Genomic DNA, 26,987 nt, shown 5'->3' on the forward strand with positions numbered 1-26,987 from the left:
ACTTTCCATGATGAGAAGCCAAGCATAAAGCAGTATTAAATCAGGGTCAAATGTCAATAAGGCTTAGCAAGTGCAAATGCTCAGGGCAACCCCTGAGTACAGCTCTTCTCAATCTGAAGACCTGTGAACTAAAGACACAAATGATCTGCCCCACACACTCAACATACAATAATAATACCAGAGTATTATAACTGTGATAGACACTGTCATTCAAAAGTGGGGGTCAGAGGGGCAGGGTGGGGGACATAAGGGAAAAAGAGTCACATAGCAGTCACTGGTCCAAAGCAATTCTGAAATTCATTTGGGCATATATTGCCAGTTCCTTGATTAGGGCTCAGTTCTGGGAGTGGTTTTCTAAGGCTCTTGGTTCTACCCTCTGGAATTTTGTCTCCTCTCTCTTGGTTATTATTGCAAGCTTTCTTTTGCACAAGAAATGATCCATGTTTGCAAGTAAGCAGCAGTCTCAGCATGCTTCCCGCCTACAAAAGATTAGGGACCCAGAGTCTTTCTTCGTTTTGAACTACGTCCATCCATTATACTCCAAGCTTATGATGCTTCTGTCAATACAATTCTCTTAAAGATCTTTGGGCTTCCTATGAACAGTAGTGGGATTCACTCCACTAGACAAAACTCCACTCAGAAATCTTTTTGATGTAGGCCCCAGTCTGGCTTATGCTGAAAGTCAGGGAGCTGAGAAATAACACCCTTAAGATTCTAAGAAAATTTTTGTCTAATGCTAATGGTCTATAAAGTGCACCCTTAAATCTTTCTGAGGGGCTTCCCTGGTGGCGCAGTGGTTGAGAGTCCGCCTGCCGATGCAGGGGACACGGGTTCGTGCCCCGGTCTGGGAAGATCCCACATGCCGCGGAGCGGCTGGGCCCATGACCCATGGCCGCTGAGCCTGCGCGTCCGGAGCCTGTGTTCCGCAACGGGAGAAGCCACAACAGTGAGAGGCCCGCGTACGGCAAAAAAAAAAAAAAAAAAATCTTTCTGAAATCTTAACAATGTGCCTATAGCTGTGCCCTTAAGATAATCTTTATCCTGAGATCAGGTCTGATAGATATTGAGAGCTTTGCATTATGGAGGCTGAAAATAAGATACAGTTTTATTTTTACCCTTAGTAAGCTCTGGATCCTTTATATTTTCTCTGATTTCTGCTTGAAACTGAAAAAGTTCCTTCTTAGTATCTTTCTCTTTCTCACTCTTGTATAATATTTTATCATAACTGGCTAAAAATAACCAATTAGCACTTTTGACATTCTTTCTGAAAATCTCCTTATGCAGGTTCCCTATTTAATTAGGTACATTTCTTATTGTCCATGTTACACCAGGCAACACTTACCCTACATTTTCTGCCACTATGTAACACGGGTTGCCTTTCCTCCAGGCTCTAGTAATAGCCCCTTCCCTGTCCTTCCAGTTGCATCAACAATTCCTTTGAGGATCTTCCAGGCTCCTCCTACCTTTGAGTCGCAAAGCTGATGCCACGTGTTTTAAGGTTTTGTTTCAATCGTATCCTACTTCTAGGTATTATTTTCTGTTCCATTTGTCTATTACTGTATAACTGACCAGCCCATAACTTAATGTCTTAAAGTAATTTATTCCTAAATCTCACAGCTCTGCAGATTGACCAACTCCAGCTACACAGTTCTTGCTTGGGGTCTCTTGCACAGTAGCAGTTAAACAGTGGCAGGGCTGAAGCCATTTGAAAGCTTGGCTGGGCAAGATCTCCTAATGACCCATTCACTCTTACATCAGGCATCTCAGATTCTCTTTCTTTCTCTCCCTCTCCCTCTGTATCTCCCCCACCCCTTGTCTCTTTCCTAGAATATATCTTCCAATGCCTCCCCATGTGGCATGATTCTCTTATAGCATGGTGGTCTCAGAGTAATTTCACATCTTAACAGTGAGGTTCTCAAAGGGCACATCCCAAGCGTGAGTGTTCCAAGAGGCCAGGTAAGCAGCAAGACTTACGCCTGAGCCTCAGAAATCACACAGTGTCAAAGCAGATGTGCCCTATTGGTCAAAAGTGAGTCGCAGGGCTCACTTTTTTTTCAAAGGGGCAGGACAAAAATACTAGGGGGCACGATTCATTAAAGGCACACCTTTGGAGACTAATATGGTAAAACCATTGAAAAACAAAGAGAAAACTCTAAAAAACAGTCAAATAAAATATGACATATTACCTTCAAAGGACCAAGGAGGACTAATGCTGGCTTTTCAAAACTAAAATGATAGCATCCAGAAGATAATGGAATAACATTTTTAATTTTTTAAATTTATTTTCCTTTTTTTGTGGCTGTGTCAGATCTTAGTTGTGGAAGACGGGATCTTCGTTGTGGCATGCGGGGTCTTTCATTACGGGGGTCTTTCATTACGGTGCGTGGTCTCTTCGTTGTGGTGCTCAGGCTTCTCTCTAGTTGTGGCACGCATGTTTTTTCTCTCTAGTTGTGGCGCTCGGGCTCCAGAGTGTGCGAGCTCTGTAGTTTGTGGCATGCAGGCTCTCTGGTTGACGCGCGTGAGCTCAATAGTTGTGGCGTGCGGGCTTAGTTGCCCCACGGCATGTGGGATCTTAGTTCCCTGACCAGGGATCGAACCCCCGTCCCCTGCATTGGAAGACAGACTCTTTACAACTGGACCACCAGGGAAGTCCCAACATTTTAAACTTAAATTCAGTTATTTGCTGATAGAAAATAACTGCCAACTTGGAATTATATATCTAACAGAAATAAGCTACAAAAATGAAAAAAGTAAAAAGATATAATTTACAATAGTATCAAAGGACATCAAATTCCTAGAACTAAATCTAAACTATGTGCAAGACTTTGACACTGAATAAGAGATATTTTTTAAAGACTTACAGATTTAGTACAATCAAAATTAAAATTCAAGCCACTGCTTTTACATAATTCACTGGTTCTTCTCATGGAAGTGAAAAGAGTTAAAAATAAATGAAGTAATCTAAAAGAACAAAGCTGGGATCTTATTCTACTATATATCAACACCTATTATAGAGTCAGGGTGGTAATGATGCAGGAATAGACAGACTGACCTATGGAACATAATAGAGATGTCAGAAACAGACCCACACATACATGGTCCCCTGATTAATAACAATAGCAAAGAGGCAATTCAGTACAAAAAGATTTATCTTTTCAATAAACAGTCCTGGGCCACTGGATATCCATGTTAGGGGAAAAAATACATGACCTGGTTTCTCCTTACTGCTTATAGTGAAATGTGAGAGAAGAGAGATAAATTACAGGAATTGTCAGGCAAAACGGAACCAGAAACTAAAGATGTGGAAAATCCTCAGTCTATTCATATTGCCAAAAATGAGAAAGCATGCTCTGAATAGATCACCACAGGTGTGGCTGGACAATCACTCCATAAAGAGATTGTCCAGCAGCCAGCTCAGTAGAAGCCAGGAATAGAGATGGGATTATACCAGGAGAAACACTGCCAGCATGGGCTAAAGGAAACAGATAATGGACAAAAGGAAGGAAGGAAGGCTTTTGAACTTCTGGGATTCCACAGGATGGAACAATAGAGCTATTTAGCTGTGAACATGCCTTATCCCTCAAGAAAAGGGATGAAGGATCCGGAAGGTGATTCAGAGATGGGCAGGACTGCCACTGCCACTGAAGGTCCAGAGAGCACAGGCCCAGGGTACAGGGCTGTCTTCTCCTTGGCTTCAGAGGGCCAGGCTGTTGCCACTAGTGCCTCAGAGACAGGCTGCCACCCAGAACCTTGGAGGTGGGGTCACCAGCCAGAGCTTCAGGGGCAGAGCTGCTACCTAGGACTGTGGAAGGGACAATGCTGCCCCAGTGGGCTCAGAGGGAGGAGAATCAAGCCCAAAAAGATTATTCTTTTTCTTTTTCTTTTTTTTTAATTTTCATTATTCTTTTGTTTTCTTTTTTTAACATTTTTATTGGAATATAATTACTTTACAATGATGTGTTAGTTTCTGCTTTATAACAAAGTGAATCAGTTATACATATACATGTATCCCCATATCTCTTCCCTCTTGCATCTCCCTCCCTCCCACTCTCCCTATCCCACCCTTCTAGCTGGTCACAAAGCACTGACCTGATCTCCCTGTGCTATGCGACTGCTTCCCACTAGCTATCTATTATACATTAGGTAGTGTATATATGTCCATATATACACTACCACTCTCTCACTTTGTCCCAGCTTACCTTTCCCCCTCCCCGTGTCCTCAAGTCCATTCTCCAGTAGGTCTGCTTCTTTACTCCCAGCTTGCCCCTAGCTTCTTCATGACAATTTTTTTTTTAAGATTCCATATATATGTGTTAGCATACAGTATTTGTTTTTCCCTTTCTGACTTACTTCACTCTGTGTGACAGACTCTAGGTCCATCCACCTCACTACAAATAACTCAATTTCATTTCTTTTTATGGCTGAGTAATATTCCATTGTATATATGTGCCACATCTTCTTTATCCATCCATCGATGGACACTTAGGTTGCTTCCATGTCCTGGCCATTGTAAATAGAGCTGCAATGAACATTGTGGTACATGACTCTTTTTGAATTATGGTTTTCTCAGGGTATATACCCAGTAGTGGGATTGCTGGGTTGTATGAGGCAAGAATATACAATGGAGAAAAGACAGCCTCTTCAACAAGTGGTGCTGGGAAAACTGGACAGCTACATGTAAAAGAATGAAATTAGAACAATCCCTAACACCATACACAAAAATAAACTCAAAATGGATTAAAGACCTAAATGTAAGGCCAAACACTATCAAACTCTTAGAGAAAAACATAGGCAGAACACTCTATGACATAAATCACAGCAAGATCCTTTTTGACCCATTCCTAGAGAAATGGAAATGAAAACAAAAATAAACAAATGGGACCTAATGAAACTTAAAAGCTTTTGCACAGCAAAGGAACCCATAATCAAGATGAAAAGACAACCCTCAGAAAGGGAGAAAATATTTGCAAATGAAGCAACTGACAAAGGATTAATCTCCAAAATTTACAAGCAGCACGTGCATCTCAATATCAAAAAAACAAACAACTCAATCCAGAAATGGGCAGAAGACCTAAATAGACATTTCTCCAAAGAAGATATACAGATTGCCAACAAACACATGAAAGAATGCCCAACATCATTAATCATTAGAGAAATGCAAATCAAAACTACAATGCTATATCATCTCACATCGGTCAGAATGGCCATCATCAAAAATTCTACAAACAATAAATGCTGGAGAGTGTGTGGAGAAAAAGGAACACTCATACACTGTTGGTGGGAATGTAAATTGATACAGCCACTATGGAGAACAGTATGGAGGTTCCTTAAAAAACTAAAAAAGGATTATTCTTTAGCCTTAAGATCTAATGGAATTTTGCCTTGCTAGGTTTCAGACTTGCTTGGGATCCATCATCTCTTTCTTCTTTCCAATTTCTCCCTTTTGGAATCTCAAGCCTCACCCATATCTGATTTAGATGCTAGTTAGCAGAGACTTTGGACTTGGAGTTGATGCTGGAATTGGTCAAGACTTCTGGAACTGCTGGGTGAATGTATTTTGCATGTGAGAAGGACATGAATTTTGTGCTAAAATATTCATTCATAGCTGCACTCTATGTAATCAACCAAAATTGGCAACTACCCAAAGGCCTATAAATAGTAAAATGGAGGGACTTCCCTGGCGGCTCAGTGGTTAAGAATCCGCCTGCCTGTGCAGGGGACACAGGATTGAGCCCTGGTCTGGGAAGATCCCACATGCCGCGGAGCAACTAAGACCGTGCACCACAACTACTGAGCTTGCACTCTAGAGTCCGTGAGCCACAACTACTGAGCCCACATGCCACAACTACTGAAGCCCATGTGCCTAGAGTCCGTGCTAGGCAACAAGAGAAGCCACAGCAATGAGAAGCCCGCACACTGCAACGAAGAGTAACCCCTGTTCGGTTCAACTAGAGAAAGCCCACGTGCAGCAATAAAGACCCAATGCAGCAAAAAAAAATTTTTTTAATAAATAAATAATATTTTTGTTAAAAGAAATACATAAAAAAATAGTAAAATGGATAAATGAATATTGGTAGATCCACACAACAGAATGCTATAAAGGTTAGCATCCACTCTTTATAACTGAATGCAACAATGTCAATGAATCTCACAAATATAAATGAGTAAAGGAAGTCATCACAAAAGAGCATCTAACATATGATTCCATATACACAAAATGCAAAAACAGTCCAATGTAATCTATGATGTTAGAGTCAGGAGAGCGGGCATGCTTTGATGGGAATAGACTGGAGAGGAGCATGAGGGCTCCCGGAATGCTGCTCACGGTCACGTTCAGTTTCTTGATCTGAGTGCTGGTTACACAGGTGTAATCAGGTTGTAAAAATCCATTGAGCTGGATGCTTATTATGTGTGCACTTTTCTGTACGTATATTATACTCTGATAAAGTTTTTCTTTAAATGAAGAAATAAAAATGTTTTCAGATAAATAAAATACAGAGAATTCAGAGCCAGCAGGTCCAGAGTAAAATAATTGTGAGTTTTTCAGGCAGAAGAAAATGATTCTAGGTGGAAAAATGGAAATGAAAGAAAGCATGAAGAATAGCAGACTATAAATAGGTATGTAAAACCAAAGAAATATTGACTGTATAAAACAATAAGAATAGTATCTTATGAAGTATAAAGTACATGTAGAATTAAAATACATGATAATAGCACAAAGGATAAGAATGGGATCGATGCAAAGTATTCTACATGCTTACATTTTCCAGGAAATGGCAAAAAAAAAAGTACTAATTCATAGTAGATTCTTATTAAGTCTAGTATGTATGTTATAATCCCTAAACACTAAAAGAAAAATAAAACAAATTATAGCCAAAGGCAAGTAAATAAAGGGGGAAAATGGAATAGTAATGTTCAAAATTGCTGATTAGTTAAAAAAAAGGCATGAAAGAAGAAAAACAAAGAAAACAAATAGTAGACTCAAGTACATTAAATAGTATTTATATCAACATAAATGAACTAAATATTTTAAGACTAAAATTTCATTTAGTTTCATTATTTAACAAGCATTTCCTGAAAGTCTACTGAAGTCAAACAAGATGCTCACTGAAGCCCTATACAGAGAGAGAAGGGAAAAGTTGCTCTACTTTCTCTTTAGATGGGTTGCATAAGGACCAGACTTTTGATACTCCCTAACTTTACCAGATCTGAAGTACAAAAAGAAACAGGAGAGGAAGTATGAGTAAAACCAGGTCACAGTGTATATTTTCCATGTCCCAAACCACCCCAGCCCAGGTCCACACAAAACTACACGTGAGAAGTTATCTTACCCATCAGAGTCAACCATCTCTACTCTCCACGACAGTGGGAAATCCATCATCTTCCCAGGCTGCTATGGACTCGGGTATCTGAGAAGGGAACTCACCAAGCAAAGAGTAGATGGCTACAGAAGAGACAGCTCTGACAGACAGCTGCGCCCTCAACTGTCCCCGAGCTCAGCTGTCTCTTTCCCCTCAGGGCAGAGCAGATGCTTAGTAAGAAGGAAAGCTCTGGAAAGGGCTTTCCAAGTCCAGTCAAATGTGGACAAGCTTTAGGGCTGAGAGAACATGTATGTTCTGACCTTTTTCTCATAAAGTAATTTTAGTAACGAAAACTATGAAACATTTTTTTTCACTAAATTGTTCTTTGGTTCACTTTAGAAAGCATGGGTTCCAGCTCAGATAGCTGTTTAAAAAACAGCAGCAACAACAACAAAAACTCGTGGCATAAAACTGGATTCTTTCAGTTTTCTGTATATTTATGGTTAAATGGAGTCTATAAATGTGACTCTTGTAGTCAGTAATCTCGAAGCTTTTTTAAAAACACAAAGTTTAACATCTAGCTCAGTCATTTTCCAAGGTTATCTTAGTCTTTCTGAGGGAATGTGGGCAGTTGATTGCATGGTATTGTAAGTATGACAGTTAGGATCCCAGAAGAAAAAATAGTAGCCTTAAGGGAGCAAATTCATATTAAGAGAAGAAAGACTCATATCTACTCCCTACCCCAGTTTATTCCCCATCTCCAGGAAAAAAAATTAATAGAAGCTGCAGCTCCAAATTTTGTACCAGTTGCTTGATTTATTTGACCACTTTTCTTTTTTTTTTTTTTTTGACCACTTTTCTAACACACTGGTTTGATCAAATCACAAAAGAAGTCAAATTTATGTGTTTGACTTTCCCCACTCTCTTATCCTAGTTTCAACATGAGAAAAGTGCAAGTAAGTTGGGGAAAAAATGAACACTATTCAAGGGGCAAGAGAGAGAGACAGAAAAGATTCAGATAATCCACAAATCTGTAATAAGTCTCAGAATTAATGAATGTAAATTATATATACATTGAGCTAGGTAAAGACTGGGGGGCACAAAGATATATAGATATATATATATATGTATATATACAAGGGCACACTATCAGTGGAGGTGTTATAAAGCTGCTCAGATATACAATGAGCTATCTTAACTTTTAGTTGTCATGCACTGAGCATTTTCAAAATACATGTTTATAATTTCTTAGCTTACAAAGGTTTTGTTACCTTTAGAGAACATCATAAAAATAAGTCAAATGGCATTACCATAACCAGAAAGAGGAGGGCAAAAGAAAGTTAAATACCTTAGGCCCTTTATACTTGTAAAAGTAATTTTCTTTTACGTTAGAAAGCTAGCGTTTTGTGGATTTCAGAAAAGGGGAATGGGTTGCAAAAGGGTTAAAGTCACCTCAAAGAATCACTGAATTACAAGCATAACCCCTGACCAGGCCACTAACTGTTTTCTAGTGTTTTACGTAAAACTCAAAATTGAATTTGCCAACAGACATGGAAAATTAAATTCCCTTGAGGAAGTTGCAAAGGCCTACATTTTGCTACAGGAGAAATAGAACATTAATGGAAGTTGCACAATATCTGTCTTTTTTAATCAAAATCTCAACAGGGCCCTGAACAGTAGCATGCCTCAAAGGAAGCAGCACAGAGAGAGGAAGCAAAGCACCCCTTTGTGCAAACCTGCCGAGTCTATTAGGAGCATGCATGATGGATGAGGGACACGCAGGCAGAGGACAGATCACATCTTTGAGTGGTTGAACATGCATTTAGATTGTTCATCCGCTCCTGGTGATTTGAGCAGAGAAACTACTAAAATGGGTTTTTAAGTACTTTGCTTTCTAGACCTATAGACCTATAAAATGAAGAACTAACAAGCTAAAAGAAAGGCAGTAAGGCAAGGGGGAACATGCCCTGAACCCAGAAGATGTGGTCTGGCATTGAAGCTCCGCCACTCACCAGTACTAGGACTTGCCTAAGTAATTTAACCTCGATTTTCTTATGTGTAGAAGACAGTAAAACTGCCTGCTTCACAGGATTGAAATATCACTGTACACGTGAAAAGTCTGACAGATATTAGTTACCACTACATCATCAGCTGATGCAGACATTTAATTAGGAAATGAATTGGCATGGCCAATGCAGGGCTGGGGGGTGGCATACTGCCTGGGGAATGACCAGCAGGCTGTCCCCTAGGAGACCCCAGGGAATTGCATTCATTATCTTTGTCAATTTATCATAATACAGTGTCCAGCCCTCAAAGAGGCAGATTCAAATCCCTGATTTTTCAGCACTATGAAAATAGATCTTTTTCTGAATAGCAAAAATCACTTCAAGCAACCTCATGGTTCTGATGTATAAAACCAAAATTGCAATCTAATTAATGAAAATTCTACTTTGCATAGGAACAGAATACATGCTTCCATAGGTCCAGCCCATTCTCTCCCTGAAAACAAGCTTACATGGAAAACCAAACCATAGGCAGGAGGAAGGTTGCTTGGGGATAAGAACTCAGGTGAGTAGGTAATCAGCATATTTCAGGTGTCCATCTCTTTATAGGCCCTCAGGTGTAATATGTCCTCAGGGCTATCTGAGAGGTGGGCTGGCTCTGGTGATCAGGGCTTGGGGTATTGTATATATGGCTGTCCCATCTCCATTTTAGGGGAGGCAGACCATTAAGGCTGGGGCAGGGCATATAAGCAGGAAGGTGGCAGGAGATAGAAGTGAAAACTAAGCATGGACTAGAGCATATGCCATCTATAAAATATGTCTACCAAAATATCTATGAATGTCTGTGACTGCCTTCTGGGCCTTACGTGGGAGAAGTTCTACAGGTTTTCTTGGCTCCAGGTTGGAAAGAAAGTACCTTTCAGGCTGCGTGCTATCTGGAAGACTCTCTCCCATTACTTAGAAATGCCTATCAATCATCTCCCCAGCTACAGTGGCCTGAGCTAGAAGCTGATCATCCACCACTTTATTACATCATGCCTCTTGCAAGGTATCACGACAGCACCATGGGCTGACGGGTTTGCACGAGGTGCAGAGCAGGTGGCCTACAGGCTCAATTAAATGGCACATTAACATTCACCAAAGCAGAAAAAAGTGGGCTACCAAGTATTTGTGAGTTTTCCAAAGGATTCTTGAACTAAAGAAACAGTGCATTTATTATTACTGGGCTCTAACCTTTCCATCTAAATGCCCTCATGTGCCTGTCAAGTTCACTGCTGGCTTGAAATATAGCCAGAAGACAAAATGATCGACTGGTCTAACTTTCCAAGAACTACTGTAAAAAAATGTTTCTACTAAAGGGTCTTTTTTTTAAAATCAGAGGCTCATACCACTGTCAAAAATATTGTAATCCACAGGGGACTTTATTATTGTTCACCTACTTGAAAAGTTAGTTTAAAAATAATAATAATAGCCAACCAAAAGGGAGAGAAAAAAAAAAACTAATTGCACCAAACAGAAAGGAAAAAAGAGAAAAAATTAGGAATATTTGGAATAACAAACTACATCCATTTAAACAAGACAAGAGGGAAGTGAAAAATGTTTCTGATGGTAATAATAAGTATTTATTAAGTGATAACTATGGGCAAAGCATTGCTCTAAGCATTTTATATGTACTATCTCATTTAGCTATTACAAAATCCATATAAAGTAGGTATTGTTATCCCCATTTCAGGTGAGGAAACCAAAACCAAAGAGATTATAGTATTCGTTTTGAGAAAGAAGACAATTTTCACTGTTCCTTTAGGTCACTTTTTATAAGAATAGTAACATTCGAGGACAGGGCAAGATTACACATTCTGTGTTACGCTAGGTCACAAGGCATCACAACTTGTCAAATCCTATACAAATCCCATCTGACCAAGGCAGCATGGATTGATCTTTAAGAAAACCAGGCACATTGTGGAAACCTGTTCTGTAATATACGGGTCAAGTCATTACCCTAAGATGTAACGCTGCATTGTCAAGAGTTCAAGAAAGCGAAACTGGTGGACTGAGTTCTGAGGAGAGCTGCTGTTTCACTTCCACTCTGAAGGCCAGTAAGATATTCTCTCATGTTGCTGGGCAGCGGCAATGAGGTCCAGCTCCCAGTTAGCCATGTATGTGATCATGAGGGTTTATCAGGATGTAACTCCATTGTAAGTTGAGGAAGGAGACAGATCCAAAATAAATTATCTCTACAACTTACATCAAAGAGTGTTCTGCCTATGTTTTCCTCTAGGAGTTTTATGGTGTCCGGTCATATATTTAGGACTTCTAAAACTATGTTGAATAAAAAGTGGCAAGAGTGGGCAACCTGGGACTTCCCTGGTGGCGCAGTGGTTAAAAATCCACCTGCCAATGCAGGGGACACGGGTTCAAACCCTAGTCTGGGAAGATCCCACATGCCATGGAGCAACTAAGCCCGTGCGCCACAACTACTGAGCCCATGTGTCCCAACTACTGAAGCCCATGCACCTAGAGCCCATGCTCCGTAGCAAGAGAAGCCACCGCAGTGAGAAGCCCGCGCACGGCAACAAAGAGTAGCCCCTGCTCGCCGCAACTAGAGAGAGCCGGTGCACAGCAATGAAGACCCAACGCAGCCAAAAATAAATAAGTAAGATAAATAAATTTATTTAACAACAACAAAAAAAAGAGTTCAAGAAAGCTTGGGAGAATTCAGTTAGCCTGTTAAGTCAGTCTTGGTCCAAGCTTCCAACACCACATTACAAAAGGGCTCCTCTGTACAACATCCAACAATAGGAACCAATGGACCTTAAATCGAGATGAGTAAGAGTCTGAAAGAGGGTGATAGGACAGGCAGCTGGCTGAAGTTTCTCCTCCCACTACAGCTAAATACTTCATCTGCCTCAAGCAAGTGAAATGACCAGCCCACACCTAATTAAACTGCATAGTGATGGTGCTGTGCCACCTTTACAGCATGACAGACACATAGCCTCACCGGTAGTCAGCCACAGAAATCAATAGCTGACATTTGCTCAATGAAATACAAATTGAGATTAGCTAGCTTCACTTTTTATTCAGCAAATTCAAGTCTGCAATCAATTCCTGTGCCTATGTAGACTATGGAAATTGGTTTTAAATGGATTTGTTTCTTCCTTAGCTAATTACAGTACACAAGTAAATTCATAATCAATTGCTACCTCTACTTTTACTGTATACATTTCCATGAGCAAAATAAGTCTGTCAAAGATGGATATTATGATGGTCTTTACAGAGAGAAGCTGCTAAGTGCTCCACATACATTGTAATATATCAGCTAGTTAATGTTAATTTAAAAGACTGTCTTATTTGTCGAACAAATGTGAAACCTCCCCTGTGGTTATTAGTTAAGCGTATAAAAAGTTCTCAGTTTTATCAAGAGCCTACTTGGAAAAATAGAGCTTCGCAGAGTGTCTGGCACATTATAGACAGTGCTCAGACAATATTAGCTGTTATTGATGTAGTGGGTGGTGTACAATGGGTAACACTGGAGTCAGGAAACTTGAGGTTCATATACTAGATCCATCACCCTTTTGTTTGGGTTTTCAAAAATTCATTTGTAATTGAAGTATAGGTAATTTACAATGTTGTGTTAGTTTCAAGTGTACAGCTAAGTGATTCAGTTATCATATATATGTGTATATATACATACACATATGTATATATATATTCTTTTTCAGATTCCTTTCCATTATAGGTTATTATAAGATATTGAGGATGGTTCCATGTGCTATCCAATATAGGTCCTTGTGGTTTATTTATTTTATATATAGTAGTGTGTATATGCTAATCCCAAACTCCTAATTTACCTCCTCCACCACCACTATCCCCTTTGGTAACCATAAGTTTGTTTTCTATGTCTGTGAGTCTGTTTATGCTTTGTAAATAGGTTTGTTTGTATCTTTTTTAAGATTCTACCTATAAGTGATATCATATGATATTTGCCTTTGTCTGACTTACTTCACTTAGTATGACAATCTCTAGGTCCATCCATGTTGCTGCAAATAGCATTATTTCATTCTTTTTTATGGCTGAGTAATATTCCACTGTATAAATATACCACATCTTCTTTAACCATTCCTCTGTCAATGGACATTTAGGTGGCTTCCATGTCTTGGCTATTGTGAATAGTGCTGCTATGAACACTGGGGTGTGGGGTGCATGTACCTTTTCGAATTAGAGTTTTCTCTGAATATATGCCCAGGTGTGGGATTGCAGGATCATATGATAGAGTTACAAAATCATCACTCTTGACTCACCAGTTCTACTCCTGGGTATATGGCCAACAGAAGCAAGTGTTACATCCACCAAAAAATGTGTAAATGAATTCACAAAAGCCAAAAACTTGAAATCACCCTAATGACCATCAACTGTAGAGAGGATAAATAAATTGTGGCAAATTCACAAATCAAATACTACACAGCAGTGAGAAAGAATGAAAAGCATGGATGAAGCTCACAGACATAACTGTGAGCCAGGCTGTACTGTTCCATTTATATAAAGTTCAAGTATAGGAAAAAGTCAGATGGTGAAAGAGGTTTGAATAGTGGTTTCTCTGGGAAGAGTTATTGCCTGGGAAAGGTGCATGAAAAGGAGCCATCAAAGAAGCTGGAAATGTTCTATTCCTTGATCTGGGTGGTGGTAACATGAGTGTATACATATAAAATTCCATCCAGCTGTAAACCTAAAATTCATGCACTTTAATGTTATATCGTAATTCCTTCACTGACTATATGACCTCAAACAAATCATCCTCTCTAAACCTCCATTTCCTCATCTATAGAATGGGGATGATAATATAACTACCTCCTAGGATAATTATGAGGTATAAATACAATAATTCATGTAAAGCATTTAGCATGGAGCCTTGTATACAATGAGCATTTGATAAATGTTGCCCATTGTGGTCTCTCACTGAGAATGCAGTCGTCAACAGGCAGGATTCAGGAGTTATAAATTGCTTGAGGAATCATACTTAAGGTAGAAGCTAACATCACAAATGCATGTGAACCTGGTTTTAAGAAAAACAAAGACATCTAATCCTATGTTTATAAACTTGAGGGAAAATTTTAGATTCTCAGCTTCTAAATATTGTTTCCCATAGAATTCATTTACATAACAAATTACTCTAATGAAGTTGAAATACTATTCAACGTAAACCAAAAGATGGGTGTACATTTCACTTTGAAGGTATGTCTCATGTAATTTTAGGTACACTCGTTTATATTTGCTCCACTCTCGCTGGGGCCTAGACCACCGATTCTGGAAAGCTGATGCTTGGGGCCACATACTAACTCTGAAGACACCACAGGGCCTGGAAACTGATTTCTACAGCAGTGATTTTCTATGGAAGCCCAGCAGCCAAAGGAGTTCAAAGGACTTTCTAGCGTCTCACCTGAGCGTAGGTAAAGAATGAATTACTGATCATGAAAATGGCTGAATTACTTCTTGGGCAAGTTTAGGAATAACAGCAGGTTGATCTTATCATGACCATTGCTGCAAAATCTCTAAGGTTATAGGACTGAATATGAGGACTACAAATTTAAGGTGCTAGCTAGAATAGCAGAGGAGCCTTTAGAAATTAGAGTTTCTGCCTGCAGAAAACCGTGTAGTATTGGGAATTCTTTTTGTTTGTTTTTTTTAAACATCACACTGCCACAACTTGTGGGATCTTAGTTCCCCGACCAGGAATTGAATCTAGCCCCAGCAGTGGAAGCGAGGAGGCCTAATCACAGGACCTCCAGGGAATTCCCGGGAATTCTTGTCATTAGACATTTTTCAAATATTTTATAATAAATAATATAATGTGTCCACCCATTTTTAGATACTTCTGTGAACCAATAAAAGACATGTCATGAACCAGGGAAGCGTGGAGAACAATGAAAACACAGTCACCCTGTAAATGTGCCAAGCAACGATGGTGGGTCAGTGGCTCCCTCAACAGGTCCAGCCCGTGGACGTGGTCCTCCAGCCTGGCCCTCCTTCTAAATCCACTAGAACTGTGATAATGGAAAGGTTGTACAGCTTCTCTGCCCAATACCGTGGCCACTAGCCACACATGGCTAATGTGACCAAGGAACTGAATTCTTCATTGTATGGAATTTTAATTCATTTAAATTTAAGCAGCCACATGTGGCGAGTGATTATTGAATTGGGTGGACAGTTCTTGCCAGTCAGATCTTGATGAGCCCGGACCCTTCCTGTTGGGGAGATACTAGCGTCCTGCCCTTGCAGACCCAATTCTTCCCACGGTCTGAGCCAATCTTGAAGCCAACAAGACATAATCCAGATCCTTCCATCCCATCACCCAACCTTGCTGCCCCTGGATCTGGTCAGCTGTTCACCTAGCCTGCCAATCACTGCATTGGGCGTTTGATCTCTCCTTTTGTCCCTGGTCTTCTGCCTCAGTGTCTGCGTAGCTTCTTGTTCACAGCTAGGGGAAAGAGTCCTGCTGGGAGCTCAAACCCAGATGACTGAGGCCTTAAAACTCTCTCTAGGTCCTGCCATCCCTGCTCCCTGCAGCCCTGCCTCAGATGGAGCTGCGGCTGTGAATGGGCTGAGTGCCCAAAAGCACAACATCACCAGTCACCTGTATTTGGTTTTCACCCATTACCAGAATCTGCCACTGCTCTACCCACTAAGCACCAGGCAACCCTCTCAGATGTTAGGCTAGAGAAATGATTTGGGTTCCCCCAGCCCAGTGGTGCCCATCCACAGCTTCTTCTTTCTCCCCACTGGGCCTATGGTTACAGCTGGGGTCCAGATTCTTCATCCAGCCTAAAGTTATTCAAAGTTAAATCATGTTCGCAGTAAAACTGTAAACACTTAACTGTATATGAACAGCTAGATGAATATTTTATTTACATTCATAAATGATCCTAGAAAATAAAATATATGTTCACTTATTATATTTGTGGCAATAAAAGGCTCTCATCTAGAACTCTTTGGTAAAATAGCATGGATTATATAAAATCATCATGTACTCTGACATTGACTATTATCGTAATTTAGGGAAACGTCTGTCAAAACCAGGAGGCTCGTGGGTGCAGCTTGACTTATAAATACTTGACAGAAACATAAATGTGTATATTCCCCAGATGTAACTGTCTATATGAGTTGCAGCATTTCAGAATGAAGGGGTTATTTCTGAGGCATGTGAAGGTGATTCATCCACTGAAGGATGATTTAATTCATCATTCTGTCCAAGAAGTGTGGAAGGTGGCCCTGTTGGCCTGCAGGTTTGAACTCTGTCATATACACTTGGCCGCCAGCACTTGGGGAGGCATAGGCTTGAAAATAACGTCCTTTGAGTTCTTAGTGTTCTGGCTGGAAACCCATATTTCTCAGCTGGGAAACGTGAGGGCAACGGGTACTTGAAGAGAGTACAATCCTGTAGCTATTTTCATGATGTGATGAAATGCCTAGATTAACCTTTCAGGATCCTTAAATGTTTTTTGTTCTGAATGATCTGAAACAACTTGGAAATAAAGTGAAATAGTTTTAAATGTTTTAAATAACCAGAATGCTACATAGCGATATACTTAAAAATGCAAACAGCATTCAGTTGTCCAGAGACCGGTTTTCTAGCTGTTTATTTTCTCTTCCTCTGGATTTTCTACCAATGACTTGTACCTCCACCTGCTGGTGCACTGAGGAAATGAAATGGGAATAAAATCCAAGCAAGTAAATTAAACGATTTGAGAGAATCTCTGATACAGGTTTGGTGGGAGAAATGGTCAGAATTACAGTCTAAAATGAAGTTTCTGAAGATTATCGGGTTACGGGGGCAGGGGGGTCGTGCTGTGATGAATTGGGAGATTGGGATTGACATATGTACACTAATATGTATAAAAGGGATAACGAATAAGAACCTGCTGTATAAAAAAATAAATTAAATAAAATTCAAAAAATTTTTAAAAAGAGAAAAAAAAAGATTATCAGGTTAATCCACTCATCTTCTGTGTTAACTATTAAAAGTGAGATGCAAAACACAATTTAAAATACCTGCGATAAACATCTTATCTCCAGCTGTCAACATGTAATTCAAGTATCTTGCCATCACCCGCGTGGCATCCTTTCAACACTAAAAGTTTTACAAGAAAATGCAGCAGAGAGTTGAAGTATAAACCAAATCATAAATCAGAACAGCTCATGAAGTCAAAGACAGAAACATCCTCAGAAATGTAAATCGGTCCTAAATCTTCAGCAGGCTCATAACATAAGTGTGTAAAACCCTACTGAAACTACGCTACAGCAGAACATTTTAAAAGCATGGACTCCAAAGCCAGACTTCCAGAGTCGGAAATCCAGCTCTACCCCTTACAGCTGGGTGGCCGTGATCAAATTACTCCAACAAGTCTATGCCTCAGTTTCCCCATGTGCGAAATGGTGTTAAATGACAGTACCTACTTAATAGCATTATCATGAGGATTAAGTGAGTTAATACTTGTAAAGCACCTAGAACAGTTCCTGGCACATGGTAAAACTTGTATAAGTGCTCAATAAATAAATAAAATGTAGCTGTTGCATACTGGTAGGAGGAAATGTGATTGTTATTACCGAGACACAAGAAATGGTATTTTCTCATGCTGAACACATTGCCTTGATCACATTATTGTTTGCTAAAACTACACCTTGAGCTCTCATGGATTTAGAGAGCTTGCCTATTATTACAAAGAGGAAACTGAGATAAGGCAAGAATAAGCTGGTAATTCCCTAAATAGTGAATAAACAGTAGGAGTTCCAGGAATTCGATTTTTTGTTTTTTGGTTTTTTTGGAAAAGGCTTATTTACCATTAAATGATCTGGAAAGATACATTTACTGTAAAATCTTCAAGTTTTAAGCTGACACTAAAATTTTCCACAAAACAAAGCAGCACAATGGAACTTGTAAAAACAACATTATTTTACCCTAATATAAAATGTGATATTATCATCTGAAATAGTCATACAGTTGCAATGTATATTCTGGTTAGACCACACCTTCATTCATCCATTCAGTAAAAAAAATGTTAGTACACATTTGATGCCAGTGATCAGCATGGAACAGGGAACAAATAATAAACAAACAAATATATAAAATAATATGAGGCAGTGATAAATGCTATGACGGAAAATAAAGCAGGGTGGAGAGTGGCAGTGACAGTGGGGAGAAGCAATCTGCAGTTAGGAAGACCTCTTTGAGGATGGATATTTGAGCAAAGAACTAAATGAAGGCAGAAAGCAAACAATATGGATATCTTGAGAAAGAGCTTACCAGGCAGAGGGAACAGCAAGACCCTGAGGTCTGAAATAAAGACACGCTTGGTCAATTCAAAAAAACAAGAAAGCCAATAAAATGACCTAAATTATCAAGGGGAAGAGTGGTAAGAAATCAGATGGGAGAAGCAGCCAGGAGCCAGATAATACAGGACTTTATGGGCCATGTGTGGCTTGTTTACAAACATGGCCTCAAAATTCTTTAATAATTTTCCAATGTAGACATGGGGTCTTTGTCCCCTTCCTTTGAATCTGGTAGACTTAAGATTGCTTGGACCAGTAGAATATGATGGAAATGACTATGTCTTTCTGAGCTTGGGTCATAAAAGAAGATGGGTCTTTGTCTTGTTTGTTGGAGCATTCACGTTTGCAACCGTAAGCTGGCATGTGACTTTCTTGAGGCCGCCATGCTGTGAGAGAATCAAGTCACATGTACAGGACACATGTGGCCCCCCTTCCCACCCCCAAGTCTGCAATCCTAGAATTTCAGTCATCCTAGATACCATGCCAGACACATGACTGAATAAGCCTTCGGATGATTCCAGCTCCCAGCCATCACATCTTCTCAGCTAAAGCCTCAGAAACTGAAACAGACACAAGCTATGTCCCGTCCAAAATGGCCCAGAGAATCCATGAGCATAATATAATGATTGTTGTAAACTGCTGCATTTGGGGCTAGTTTGTTACCCAGCATTCATAACTGGGACACCATGATAGGGATTTTGGATAAGTGAGAAATCTTTGGAGAGTTGATTAACATAATCTGATTTATGAAGTAAAAGGATCACTATAGTTCCTGCAGGGAGAACAGACTGCAAGAGGGCAAGCATGCAAGCAGAGAGGCCAGTTTGGAGCCTATTGCAGTTGTCCAAGCAAGAGATGATAGTGCCCCAGCTAGGGCAGCAGCAATGAAGATAGTTGCTTGCTCTGTCCAAAATCCTTTGTGTCATTCTTGATTTGTATCTTCCCACACACAACTTCCAATCCATCAGCAAATCCTATTGGAATTACTTTGAAACTATATTGTCAATCAAAGCTCTTCTCACTAAGTGAATAGAGGTGTCATTTCCAGAGCTACAAACATTAGAGGAAGAGTGGGTTTGGGGAACAGAAATCAAGAGTTCAGTTTTGAACATGTGATACGTTCATGAAACGCCCAAATGGAGATGTGGAAGAAACAAGTAGGTATACGAATTTGGAAGTCAGGAGAGAGGCTGTTTCCGTAGTACTATGTTCAACTCTAAGTGCCTCATTTTAGGAAAGATATATACAAACTAGAGAATATTCAGAAGAAGGGGACCAGGATGCAGATACTTTTAAAAGCCATACCATGTAAAATAAAAAATGTTGAAGGAACTAAACATAGAGTGGGCAAAAGTATCTATGATGGTGAAGAGGCACTTGAATCAGTAGGACATACCATCAAGACTCATCTTTGAGAGACTAAACATCTAATGCCCACTTTTGTGGAGACTAACATAAAACACCTCAAAATTAACTATGCCTTTCCCCACAAGAGCTACCGTTCCAGAACCAGACACCATTACAGAGATTTTGACCTCAACACTACAGGAGATGGACTGAATAGCATAAGGCTGTATTGGTGTAGGATTCACTGAACAGAGCAAAGCCAAACAAAACCACATACCCCTCAAAAATAAATAAATAAAATTTAAAAAGAAATATCAAAAAAAGAAAAAAAATCTATCCCCATATGTTCCCAGCAAATGACATACTGGCCTATATGAAATTTACCTATTCATATGCTGTTCCCTTCTGGAATACCCACAGGGGCGAAGTATCCTTAGTGCTCGTGACACTAAGTTATTTTAGTATTAATAACCACAATATTCTGATTTTTCAGTATTTTCATCTTTTGCATTAATAGAGGCAGTTTAGTAGGGTGAGTAAGAGCAGGAAATCTGGGGCTTCCCTGGTGGCCCAGTGGTTGAGAGTCCGCCTGCCGATGCCGGGGACACGGGTTCGTGTCCCGGTCCGGGAAGATCCCACATGCCGCGGAGCGGCTAGGCCCATGAGCCATGGCCCCTGAGCCTGCGCGTCTGGAGCCTGTGCTCCACAATGGGAGAGGCCACAGCAGTGAGAGGCCCACGTATCGCAAAAAAAAAAAAAAAAGCAGGAAATCTAAAGCCAGAATTCCTGGGCTAAGATCTTAACTCCAACACTTGGGCAAACTACTTAAAGTCTCTGTGCCTCAGTTTCCTACCTCATTAGATTTATCATGGGGAATACATAAGTCAATAAATGTATTTCAAATACATAGAAACAGCTATATAGTCAGTGATCAAAAATATCAGCTCTATTCAGCAGCACTCAGCGTACTCCCATCTATGAATGTACAGTTAAGACCCCTTGTTTAGTTTTTTTAATTATGCATTTGGGCATATAATATTATGACTTTGAAAGCAAGAACTTCAAAGTCACAGGTGTGAACTTACCCTCTTGCTTTGCAATCCTTCCAGAAGGTGCTTTCTTGATATCAGAACTGTTGTCACTCAATTCACTGTCTCCTTTTCCACTATCTCTCACACTAAACTCATCTGGATTTGAATGTGTCCTGGAAGTGAAAAGGAAAGAACTACTCTGTTATCCATAAAAATGTACAAAATTTCTTAGCGATAATGATAAATACTCTGCAATTACCTTAAACTTGCAGCAGATTTATCCTCTCCCCACAGGAATGGGGAATGAAAAGGACCTGAGACGGAACCCTGCTTAAAAAGAGGTGTGAGGGGGGGCTTCCCCGGTGGCGCAGTGGTTGGGAATCCGCCTGCCGATGCAGGGGACACGGGTTCGTGCCCCGATCCGGGAGGATCCCACATGCCGCGGAGTGGCTAGGCCCATGAGCCATGGCCGCTGAGCTTGCATGTCCGGAGCTTGTGCTCCGCAACGGGAGAGGCCACAACAGTGAGAGCCCCGCGTACCGCCAAAAAAAAAAAAAAAAAAAAGAGGTGTGAGAGCAGCAGTTAATAATATTTCACCCTTAGATATCAGAACTGACAGAGCAGGCGCAGCATCCCTCATCTGCAGTGCTGCAGGAAGACACCATTTAAACCCTGACGGAAAGGGATCCGAGCTGGACCCATAAGGAAGTTACCAGGGGCCGAAACAGCAGGAATAGACATGGACCTCCAGGAACACATGAGCATCAGGCCTCCTCCTGCCCTCATCTGTGGAGAATTTTTCCTCTCAAATAAAAAATAAACAAGTCCCGAAAAATTAGCCACTTGAAGTCCCAAACCTGATCAGGCACTGAATTTTCATAAAGCTCCCAGCGTGAAAATTTACTGAATGCTAACGAGGACACTAAGAGAGCTGAGGGTGGGCTACCTGGGCCCAGGGGATCCCGCTTCTCTTCGGAGGCGAGGGGCATAAGGACACCGCACTGTTCCCGCACTGGGAAGTCTCGGCAGACTCGTTCTCCTGCGCCTCTGAGGAAGTGGAAAGCCGCGGTGTCTCCACGAAGAAGCTTGGGTCGAACCTCCCAGGATCAGCCCCTGATGTCCTGCAACAGGGGCAAGTCTGGCCACTGCTCTCATGGCACCTGTTGTCTGTGCTCACAAAGCCTCTTCCTCCGCGTCCTAGCCTTGCCTGAGCAGGAACAAGTCACGGTGACGATGGCCACCGGCGGAAGGCCGCAGCCGCTGGTCAAAACCGCGACCACAACCGCGGAGAGGTCAGGGTGCCGCCCTGCTCCATGAGCTGTGCGCCGTCCCGCGGGTCCCTCCCATTCCTGGTTTGCCGGCGGAGGCGGCCGTGGCACCAGCACCACCTCTCCGCCAGGTGGCGCCGAGTGCGCGGGCACGAGGAGCAAGGTGGCCGTGCACTACCCGACCGGCCGGCCTCCGTCCAGCACCACTACGGTCGCCGTCAGCGGGTCGGCGGGCTGCGGGGACAGGCGGCACTGCAGGGACAGCTCACCCGTGGCCGGCTGTAGCGCTAGCGCCCCGGAGCCGCAGTCGCTGCGGAGCAGGATGTAAGTCAGCTCCGCGTTGAGGTCTTGATCCGCGTCCCTAGCCTGAAGTCGGGTCAGCAGGTAGCCCAGGGGCGCGTCCCGGGGCAGAGGGGCCTGAGCTGAGTCACTGACGAGTGGCGGGGCGCGTGGTCCTTCTGGTCCTCCTCATGCAGCCGCACCACGGCCCGGCCCCGGAGCGGCGGAGAGCCGCCGTCGAGCGCCTCCAGCCCCAGCCGCAGCTCAGCCAGTTCCTCGCGGTCAAAGCACCGTCGTGCGTGCAGCTCCCCAGTGACGGGGTCCAATGAGACGTAGGTGGACACGGAGCCTCCAGCAGCCGGTAGGTGACCTGGCCGTTGCGGCCCAGGTCCGGGTCCCTGGCGGACACCGTGGCCAAGTAGGCCCCGGGCGGGTTGTTCTCACGCACCGACACCTCGTAGACCGGCCGCGTGAAGAGCGGCTCGTTGTCGTTCTCGTCGCTCACCCGCACCAGGTAGGGCCGCACGGTGCGCAGCGGGGGCGCGCCGCGGTCCTCGGCCACCAGCGTCAGGTTGTACTCGGCTATGCGCTCGCGGTCCAGCGACCCCGCGGTCACCACCAGGTAGCTGCCCGCGTAGGCCGGCTGCAGCCGGAAGTGCTCGTGCCCATAGAGGGCGCAGCGCACCTGCCCGTTGGCTCCCGAGTCCCTGTCCGAGGTGCTGACCAGCGTCACCAGGCTCTCGCGTGCCGCCCCCTCTGGCACCGGCGAGATGGCTCCGGGCTCTGGCGTCCCGGGCCCGGTCGACGAGGTCGCGTCCGCACCCCCGAGAGCAGCGGCGGCGACGGCGAAGGGCGAGGCGACAGGCGCGCCCGGGGCGGCCAGCGGGGTGATGGCGATGTCCGGCGCGTTGTCATTGACGTCGCGGATGCACACGATGACCTTGCAGGTGGCGGCGCGGGGCCCGGCGCCCCAGTCCTGTGCCCGCCCGTCCGAAAGTGTCCTGGCGCTCGTAGTCCACGGGCCCGGCCAGGGTGAGGCGGCCCAAGCGCAGGTCGAGGCGGAAGAGGCGGCGCGCCTCGGGCGGGGTACAGGAGCCGAAGGCGAACACCACGTCGCCGTTGGGGCCCTCGTCGGGGTCCGCCGCGTCCAGGTCGAGCAGTAGCGAGCCCACGGGCGCGTCCTCCGCCAGCTCCACCTCGGCCACGGCGCCCTGCGGGAAGGCCGGGCTGTGGTCGTTCGCGTCCAGCACGCGCACACTGAGGGCGGCCGTGGCGGAGCGCGGCGGGCGGCCTCCGTCCTGGGCCACCAGCTCCAGGTTGTAGGCGGCCTGGCTCTCGCGGTCGAGCTCCTGCAGCAGCACCAGGTCGGCACACTGGGCACCGTCAGCGCGCGTCTGCAGCTCCACGCGGAAGGGGCTGTGCGGCCAGGCACACGCTCTGCAGCCCATTGGCCTCCACGTCCTCGTCTATGGGCACCTCCAGGGGGATGCGTGTGCCCACGGCCGCGCCCTCAGGCACCTCCTCCGGGATCTGGGCCCGAGGAAAGCGTGGCTCGTGGTGGTTGACGTCCCTCACCTCCACTTCCACGTGCACCAGCCGGAACTGCTCCTGCCAAAAGCTGACCACTTTGAAGTCCTGGCCGCACAGCCGCTCGAGGTCCAGGCCCAAGTCTCCGAGCACGGTCGCCCTCTTGCACTTGGATCAGCGAGCTGTTGAACTTAATCAGGCGGAACTGGCCTGACACCTCGCGCTGGGAATTAAACAGGATGTGGTAAGACAGAACACCGATGAAGGTGCCGAGGGCTTCTTCCTCAAAGGTGAGGAAATTGACAGTTTCGGTGCAAGACCCTGACACCAGAAGCAGCAGCAGCAGAAGCAACAGGGACCCCAGTCCAGCCCTGTGTAAAGTGTCAGCGGGGAATCTGAGCCTCCAGTGAGACATTCCTGTTAGTCAAAGGGAAAGAAAAACACCAACAATCCGAGTCTCTGAGCTCAGACTTGCAGCCTTCTCAAGGCCTCCTGAGTGCACAGTCAGGAGACACTTGCCGTCTTAAATACGTTTGATCACTAAACCCTCTCTGCTATGTAATCCCTTTTCTCTGCCTGGGGCCCAAGCACGCTTCTTCTCAACCCTACTGGGGAGGTTACATAGGGAAGAGTATGCAAATAAGCATCCATCTGGACCAATCCACAGTCTCCCGGCCTCTGGGTCATGTTCTTCCCTTGAAAGAGCTCACAGAAGGGCCTGGAGAGCTGAACAGTGGCCAGGGCAGTACAGGGGGTCATTAAGATGGCTACAGAAGTTTACACTATAAAAACGCACCCTGCTTGCTTTGCTAGTGTGCCCGAATCTCACTTTGAGAGTATGCGCAAGGGACCCGCAGTGTCTTTATTTCTTCCTGAGCACACATAGTCCTCGGACAGAGGCACAATTACTCTTCTCCTTTACCATTTTGAAACAAATGCATATATGCATCCTTTGCCACCCACGGTTATCCATCTATATTGGGTTATCATTTCCTGTATTGAAAGATTCTGGCGGAACAGCTTCTCCAGAGTCAGGCAGTCTCTAATCAGAGAAGGACTGTTTCCCAAAGTAATCATTTCTGAATAGCTTTTCCCAAGCAAAGAAGCCATTAATGATGAAATTACAGCCCCTTCATCTCCTTTTATGTCAGTAATTACTTATACATGAAGACTTGGTGTCAGTCAGGGAGGTTAGTCAACCACAATTCACTGCAAGGGAGAGTTAAGGGTAAGAAAAAGATTTAGGGAAATATATTGCAGTCAGTCTTGTTAAAAATTGCTATACACCAATTATTTTTTAAAAGCCCTTGGCTGAAGAAAACCGCAGGTGGCCTGATAGGCTGAAGGCTAAAGAAACATTAAACCATCTGTCTGAAGCACAATAGTCCTATATTAAGTTCTCTTTATGTGTGAAGTGTTCTAAATGCTAAACAGTCCCACATGTTAATGATGACATTGTTCCTCGCGCCATGGAGCCGTCATCAAGGCAGAGTGTTCTTTAACCAGTCATCTTGAACAAAATCAGTGAGCAGGCTGAGCTATTAATATGCCCAGGCTATTCTTGGCTCCTACATGATCTGTAATGTTATTGATTCCTGCAGAGACATGTCAGTAAGTGACTATTTTTTTTCCTTTCACTCTTAAGAGGGAGGTGCACTTATTTTAGCACCAGGATCTGTGAACCCAGTTCTGAAACTGAGCCACCATTGATGAGATAATTAATTTCCAGGGGTTTTAATTTAGTGGAGCATTTGGCAAGGACTCTAATTATAAGTACCAGTAACCGATAGAGAAGTACAGTGGGGAGCATGACTTGATTTTCATCAGGTACTCTGAGATCCTAAAAAGAGAAAAAGCTTCATTTTGTTTACTTTAGATATTTTTAATTTAATTTTTTATTGTAGTATACTTGATTTACAATGTTGTGTTAATTTCTGCTGTACAGCAAAGTGACTCAGTTATACACACATAGACATTATTTTTTTATATTCTTTCCCACTATGATTTATTGCAGGATATTGAATATAGAAGGACTGGGAGTTTGTGATTAGCAGAGGTAAACTACTATATATATGATGGATGGGCAGCAAGGTCCTACTGTACTTCAGATTTTTAAAATTTTGCCTGATGAGGCATTTGTCTGAGGAAGGAAACAACTCTGCTTCAGTTTAGTGAGACTAGATTTCTTTTTTTTTCTTTTTTTAAAATTTAATTTAATTTATTTTATTTATTTACTTTTGGCTGTGTTGGGTCTTCATTTCTGTGCGACGGCTTTCTCTAGTTGCGGCGAGCGGGGCCACTCTTCATCACGGTGCGCGGGCCTCTCACTGTCGCGGCCTCTCTTGTCGCGGAGCACAAGTTCCAGACGCGCAGGCTCAGTAGTTGTGGCTCACGGGCCTAGCTGCTCCGCGGCATGTGGGATCTTCCCAGACCAGAGTTCGAACCCGTGTCCCCTGCATTGGCAGGCAGATTCTCAACCACTGCGCCACCAGGGAAGCCCGAGACTAGATTTCTTGTTGGCCAGTATCCTCAATGGTATTAAGACAGTTTGCCTTCTTTCTTAGAACTGAGTACTCCAAGGAAGCATCTGGTTATTCAGTCTTTGGGTCTCAGGGAAAACAAGAGGATCTGATCCCTTTACCCAATTTCTTCATTCCTAGATGCCCCTTATCGGAAGACTGAAAACTGATTCAGCCCATGCATTTTAAAAGGCACATGCTTCCATGCACTTTAGCCAGGAGAGGGACCCATTTCATCACAGTCCAAGTCTTGTCCCTTTTCTCTCTCGTGGCACACAGTCCCTGCCAAGCCTGGCTCTTGCCAGTCTTTAGCGTCATTCTTGCTGTTCACGATCAGAAAATCTGCTCAGTATCCTGAAAATGAAGAACAGTCTATGACTCTATCTACCGA

At 43.2% G+C, this 26,987-nt stretch overlaps 1 protein-coding gene across 1 annotated transcript in view; it reads right to left on the bottom strand.

Annotated features, from left to right (window-relative positions):
* Positions 1-24,961, bottom strand: part of LOC307064908 (protocadherin-8-like) — a gene marked incomplete at both ends in the record, with an annotated part of 38,607 nt that extends 13,646 nt beyond the window's left edge. The window contains 12 exon segments of the mRNA XM_079721618.1: positions 15,656-15,776; positions 19,289-19,397; positions 21,058-21,176; positions 21,717-21,805; positions 21,950-22,124; positions 22,450-22,637; positions 22,703-22,899; positions 22,902-23,542; positions 23,544-23,975; positions 23,977-24,231; positions 24,233-24,494; positions 24,907-24,961. Of these exon segments, the coding sequence (XP_079577744.1) occupies positions 15,656-15,776; positions 19,289-19,397; positions 21,058-21,176; positions 21,717-21,805; positions 21,950-22,124; positions 22,450-22,637; positions 22,703-22,899; positions 22,902-23,542; positions 23,544-23,975; positions 23,977-24,231; positions 24,233-24,494; positions 24,907-24,961 (2,643 nt within the window).
* Between the last annotated feature and the right edge of the window lie 2,026 nt (positions 24,962-26,987).

The sequence above is a fragment of the Hyperoodon ampullatus genome (assembly GCF_949752795.1).
Source record: "Hyperoodon ampullatus genome assembly, chromosome: 16".
In the NCBI taxonomy this organism is placed as follows: domain Eukaryota; kingdom Metazoa; phylum Chordata; class Mammalia; order Artiodactyla; family Ziphiidae; genus Hyperoodon; species Hyperoodon ampullatus.